This window comes from Neofelis nebulosa, chromosome X (genome assembly GCF_028018385.1).
Source record: "Neofelis nebulosa isolate mNeoNeb1 chromosome X, mNeoNeb1.pri, whole genome shotgun sequence".
Lineage (NCBI taxonomy): Eukaryota > Metazoa > Chordata > Mammalia > Carnivora > Felidae > Neofelis > Neofelis nebulosa.
The window spans coordinates 84,250,774-84,257,224 of NC_080800.1; the positions used below are offsets into that span (position 1 = coordinate 84,250,774).

Here is a 6,451-nt window from a genome sequence, read left to right on the forward strand (position 1 = left end):
GATTCATCTACAGGTGTATAGTGGCTATTCTATAGTGAAGGGTGTGATAAGATCACTCCATTCAACACAAGGCAGAACATTCAGTATTTTTTCAAAGACATTTATGAATTCAGGAGCATGTAGGATGGTGAGTGACTTAGAAAAAGTATATCACATTAGAAAGAACTGAAAATAACTGGGGAGGTTAAGACTAAAAAGTCTTGGTGATTGTTTAAGGATTAAATGAGATAGCATATTGAAAATGCTTAGCACAATGCCTGGCATAAGTGTTCAATTAATGTTAATTAAAAAACAATAATTAGTAATATTATTAGCGTTAAGTCATACTATTATTATTACTATTTCTATTATTATAGTTAATGCTTACAGGGTGCTTTCTATGTGCTAGGCACCTTTCCAAGTCCTTTACATATACTGACTCATTTACTGATTTTATCAATCCATTGAGATAGGTACTATAATGTCTCCAATTTTGCAGATGAAGAAGTTGAGTCACAGAAAATTTAAGTGGATTGCCTGGTATGTCTCACAGCTGGGAAAGGGAAAGAACTAGAATATTAACTCTAATACTTGTTTTGTACCACTCCAGAAAGTAGAATCAACACCAATGTATGTCAACTACTGGGAGGCAGACCTCAGCTCAACAAAAGTAAAACTACTCTGAATAAAACTGTCTGAAATTTCAATGGGTGTCTTTTAAGGTAGTGAGTTCTCCATCACAGGATGTAAGGGGGAAAAGGTCAGAAATGATGAAATGCAAATAAAATGGAGGTCCTCTTGGAAAGAGATGAGGCCAACTTTGGTGAAAAGAATAAAGAAGGTATAGTGAAACTTGGCTTTTAAAAGACACACATCACTGAAAAATGGAAAAGTAAAAGTTAGAGAAAAGATATAAAAGTGAACTAATATCTGTCTTGCTTCTACCTCAACACAAAATAAATTAGATGTTGGAAAAAAAAGCTCTTAAACTGGGAAATTTCCTGAATGAATTTCTGTTTGGAAACTTACTAGATGGCCTGGGCTTGAAAAAAAATCCCAGGGTCCTAACAGATCTGACAGCCATCAACCCTGAAAGTATAAAATACAGAGAGGAGAGGTATAGTCTACTTTCCAGAAGAAAGGGCACCTGCATGAGAAGTAGCATCCAGGCTGATGTGAGTAGGTAAGATGCAGGGATGGGAGACTGAAGATCATAACACCATTAGATTCAGGGGCACCTGGGTGGCTCAGTCTGTTAAAAGTCCCACTTTGGCTCAGGTCATGATGGCATGGTCTGTGAGCTCGAGCTCCGCTTCGGGCTCCGTGCTGATGGCATGGAGTCTGCTTGGAATTCTCCCTCTCGCCCTCTCTCTTTCTCTGCCCCACCCCCCCCACTCACGCTCGCCCTCTCAAAATAAACTTAAAAACAAACACCATTAGATTCAAACATACATACTTGTAAAGACAATTGAGTATGTTAATATGGTTTTAATCCTGCTACTCCATGTGTGATGAGCAGAATTATTGCATAGTTGAATATGAATGTCTTCTGTGCTGAATCTTTTGGATACAGCAGTCCAGGACCCAGATATTTGCTGATTTAATGAATTAATATATATACACTTTATCAACCAGCAACACCAAGAGGTGGCCGCTTAAGGATTTAGAATCCCAGAAAAATATTTCTTCTATTATGAATAATTACTGAAGAGTGTGTGTTTGCGTGTGTGTATGTATCACACACACACATAATAGTATATATAGGGGTGCCTGGCTGGCTCACTTGGTGGAACATGCAACTCTTGATCTCTGGGTCGAGTTGGAACCCCATGTGTGGCGTGGAGTTTACCTAAATTTTTTTTAATTGTATATAAAATGCCACACTCTCCACCCCAAATGCTCCCATTTCAGAAAATAAATCTTTAGATTTTTTGTACTTAGATGGACAAATGTGTATTTTGATTTATGAAAATCATCAAAGTATTTATGTTTTTAGATTTGCATACTTTACAAACAACTCTTTCTAGAGTTCTAGAACTGAATTACTATTTAGACTGCAGCCTCTATTTGTGATACAGGTTTGGGGGCTCAAAAAATCCTCAGGTCATGGAAAAGTGAAAGCTTATCTTCCATAAAAGTGACAAGAAGTGAAAACCATGTTGAAAGAGCATAAACGGACATGATGGAGTCATGGGTATGGATGTGGATTAAGACTGGGAAAGGAGACATATGATACTGATTCATTAAGTAAAAATAGTCAAATTTCAATGCAGGATCTGGACTGTAGGTGAAATAATGGGCCTTGGTGTTTGACAACAGAAGAATAAGAGGTGGTATCAGAGTAAGCAGCAAAGAGGAAGAGGCAATAACTCCCAAGACTGGATGCTGACAGTCTCTGGTAACCAGAAAAGGCAAATATAAACAAAGAGGTGAGCGACGAAGCCTGGTGTGTTGAGAGTTGCGAAATACAGGAAGGGTGCTGCAGCAAGGCCGCCGGTCAAAGTGGTTAACTGGGGATCTGAGCTAGGCGGTGACGCGCGGCCCTCACGTGACCAGGAGCCTATGTCTGCCCAAGTCCCTCTCGTCCAGGTCCTTTTTGCTTGTCCAGACACCGTCTGCCTACTGCCCTTTGGTCAAGGGGAAAAAGCAGGAGGAAGTAAGTCCCCTTGGTCCCCTTAAATCGGTTTGAGTGTCGATGCTGCCCAATAACCCCTGGGATCGGGATGGCAGAGAGTATCAGGCCTTTCCCTATCTCCGGCCCCGCCCCCCCGCTCCCACATTTCGGTGTAGAAAATGGTGGCCTTGGGGCGAGGTGGGGAGGTGAGTGGGGCCCCCTGGGAGTCACAGACTTAGAAATAGTTTCTAAATAATCCTTCGCTTCCACTTGCCCCCTGAAAAGAAATGACGAACACTGCGAGGTATAGGATGGTGGGGCATGGGGGAGGGGAGGCAGTGGGGGCTGGCGCGGGGGCGGCGGCTAATGCCCAGGAAAGGGACGTGTGTTGTCAGTTAGTCCTTCCCTCCTCCCCACTCCCCGCCCCCTACCCTGTCTTGCGTCTGTCTGCAGGTCTGCGGGTCACAGCGGTGTGCCTCGAGGAGAGGAGGCCTAGAGCAAACCGCCAGGAGAGGTCCAGGTCAGGGAAGGGGTGGGCAATGGCCCGGGATGGGGTGCGTGGGAGGACGCTGACTGGAACGGAGTCCGCAGTACCACCGCCCCGCCCCTGTCACAATGGGAGAGGCCTCTGGCAAGGCCTGCTGGGAAAATGGTGGGCTTTCGGGAGGGAGGGGGCGAGCGGGGCTAACTGGGTGCGGCGCGGTCCCCAGAGCCAGAAAGCCCCTCGACAAGCATAGGTGGGGGACCTGGGCCCCCAACTCAGGAAAAGGCAGTTATGGGAACCCGTGGCCGGGGTTTTGATCCAGCCACCAAGTGTGTTTACTAGACTCTGCCTTGTCTCCTATGAATAACTGTACTTAAAGAGAATCCTCAACATGGAAAAATCCTGCAAAGAAAATGAAGAACAGCCAGAGAGCGCGCCCAAGACGGATGACGAACGGCCTCCTGTGGAACACTCTCCCATAAAGCAGTCTCCGGAAGAACCGTCTTCCGAAGAGCAGTCGGAGGAGGAGGAGTTCTTTCCTGAGGAGCTCCTTCCTGAGCTCCTTCCCGAGATGCTCGCGTCCGAGGAGCGCCCTCCTCCCGAGCGCCTTTCTAGAAGGGACCTTTTTGAAGAGCGCCCTCCCATGGAACAGCCTCCTTGTGGAGTGGGAAAACATAAGCTGGAAGAAGGAAGCTTCAAAGAGAGGCTGGCTCGCTCTCGCCCGCAATTTAGAGGGGACATACACGGCCGAAATTTGAGCAACGAGGAGATGATAAAGGTGGCAGAGGAGATGGAAGAAATGAAAAGAGTACGAAACAAATTAATGGTCATGCACTGGAAGGCGAGACGGAACCGTCCTTATCCTATTTAATGTGTTCGGCCTTTAATTGTTTCCCCTGATAGAAGGTTGCCACCTGAACTTTGTTTGCATTTTCTCATCTCATGCACTTTCCCCATCTCAATTTTAACTTTTTGCGTGGCTTTATTTTAGGTGTTTTGCTTGTAACTGGCATAAAATTGGGTTTTCCCCACCCACAAGCTGCAAGTCTCCCTCTCACCCATTTGCATGAAAAGGTGTACATTATATATTGTGAAGTGAAAACAACAATTTTCTAAAAGTATATGTAGCATCCCATTTTTGTAAAAAATGTATATTTGTATATTAATATGCAAAGAAAAAACTGAAAGTATATACTTAAATGTCTTAACAGTGGCTATCCATGTGGTAAGATAACAGGTGTTTTGGTTTTTCATTTTGCTTAATGGGAGCTTCTCATTTTTCAAGACAAACATTTTGCTTTTGTTGAAAAAAACAATATGGGGGAAAAATTTAAAAACTGTCAATCAACTTATAAAGACAATGTGGCACTTAATAAATACTTGTCAGAACTTTAAAGAAAAGTAAATCCCATGTTTCCTTTAAATCTCTTAGGCAGAAAAATAAACCAGGTACTTCTACTTAGGGGTCATTCTTTTCCTATTTAAATAGGAATAATGCTGGATTTACAAGGCTGCTGTGGAGCCAAACGAAGATCCTAGAGCTCTATGGTTTTCCTCCACCTGCATATGCAGGGCCCCCAACCCCTATAAGGTACCCTTCAAATACAGTGGATAGAACCCAAAGGAGGTTTCACTTACACTCACAAATAATTCCTGTGAGATTCCAGGTGAATGCCACATTCTATTTCTGTCCTGCTATTCCCTTCCCTTGGACACTGCCACATCTACTGGGAATAGCTGCCCTTTTTCCTGGGTCTTGGTCCTTCCATGACCCCCACCACAGCCAAGGTGCCTGGGTCCTCCAGTTGCAAAGCTTCACTGATTTCTCTGGAGTCCCTCTGAGCCAAAGCTGAACTCAGTCTCCTACAGGTAAATGGAGAATGCCCCTCCTTCGGTTTTAATATTATACAGGTGCATATCGTCCCAGTGCTGCTTAAACCTCAATGTTTTAAAGAATTCTTAGCAAAATTGTCCCTTTTTTTCTGAAAGCTTCTCTTTTCTCCACTGGATTCAAACATGAGTTCACTGAGACCTGGGCTAGGAGACAAACTTGCAAGCCAGACACAATGCTATGTATTCAGAATTGGAATCTCTCCCAATAATCTCCAAAAATGACTAAGGTTTTAGGTACCTAATATTTGCCTTAGGGTGAGTTCCCTCCCAAGGGTTTCTGGCAGGCTTGCCTTAACCAAGTCAGCTGACTTGCTCAACTTGTATAAATTAGAGAGGAAGGTAAGACTTAGCCTCAAGTTAGGACATTTCCCCTCTACTCCACCCCTCATCACCAAGAAACATTCAAAAGTACTTTGTAAGTCATTAAAGTATTATCTATGTATATGCATATACATATATATGCCTGTGTGTATCAGATATTATGATTTCTCAAACTACCCTCATAACACCTAAGATTTTGTTTTATTGTTCCTGTTGATTCTAGAAACATGGATAGTGGTTAATTTTTTTAAATTATGACCCAGTCATGAACCCTGAGTTTGTCTGATTGACTATGTAGCTTCAGTATGTTCACTTCTCTAGAAAGTATGATTTGCAGTTCCAAAAGGATCACTGTGGGGAGGAATTCCTTCACCAAATTCAACATTAAAATTATTTACATATTTTATATATCAACATTTCTCTTATAAAAAATGCAAAGACTGGGCTCTACCCCAGACCCACTGCATTTCCTTTTCTGTCAATTACCACACAAGTTAGAGAACCACTGCTATATGCAGTATACTCCTGGTTTTAGTAAGAATAAATTATAATATAAAAGAAAATGCAGATTATTGTATCAGAATTTAAAAGGGTGAAAAGCTTGGGGCTCCTGGCTGCCTCAGTCTGGTTAAGTGACCTACTCTTGGTAGGTCTCACAGTTCATGAGTTCTAGCCCTGCAGCTGGCAGTGTGGAACCTACTTAGGATTCTCTCTCTCTCCCTCTCTCTCTGCCCCTCCCCTGCTCATGCTGTGTCTCTCTCTCTCAAAATACACTTTTTTAAAAAAGTGAAAGCCTTGTCCAAGCGTATTTTTAAGAAACTAAAAACAACCTTATCAATTTTACTACATAAGATATAGAATTTGGGGCGCCTGGGTGGCTCAGTCAGTTAAGTGTCCAACTTCAGCTCAGGTCATGATCTCACAGTCTGTGAGTTTGAGCCCCACATCAGGCTCTGTGCTGACAGCTCAGAGCCTGGAGCCTGCTTCAGATTCTGTGTCTCCCTCTCTCTCTGCCGCTCCCCTGCTCATGCTCTGTCTCTCTCTGTCTCAAAAACAAATGAAAACATTAATTTAAAAAAAAAAAGATATAGAATTCTTGCAGCAAAGCAAGACTATACACAGAATGAAAAGCTAAGAGGACAATAAAATAACAAGATAGA

At 43.0% G+C, this 6,451-nt stretch overlaps 1 protein-coding gene across 3 annotated transcripts; it reads left to right on the forward strand.

Annotated features, from left to right (window-relative positions):
• Positions 1–2,150: 2,150 nt before the first annotated feature.
• On the forward strand, positions 2,151–4,539 carry TCEAL1 (transcription elongation factor A like 1). Of its 3 annotated transcripts, none has more exons than XM_058714078.1 (3): positions 2,151–2,635; positions 3,047–3,113; positions 3,457–4,539. In XM_058714078.1, the coding sequence occupies exon 3, from the start codon at positions 3,469–3,471 to the stop codon at positions 3,946–3,948; it is 480 nt and encodes a 159-aa protein (XP_058570061.1). In that variant the 5' UTR covers positions 2,151–2,635; positions 3,047–3,113; positions 3,457–3,468; the 3' UTR covers positions 3,949–4,539. The 3 variants fall into 3 exon arrangements, with proteins under 3 accessions (XP_058570061.1, XP_058570063.1, XP_058570062.1); XM_058714080.1 differs by lacking the exon at positions 2,151–2,635 and adding an exon at positions 2,781–2,799; XM_058714079.1 differs by lacking the exon at positions 2,151–2,635 and adding an exon at positions 2,793–2,897.
• Positions 4,540–6,451: the final 1,912 nt, after the last annotated feature.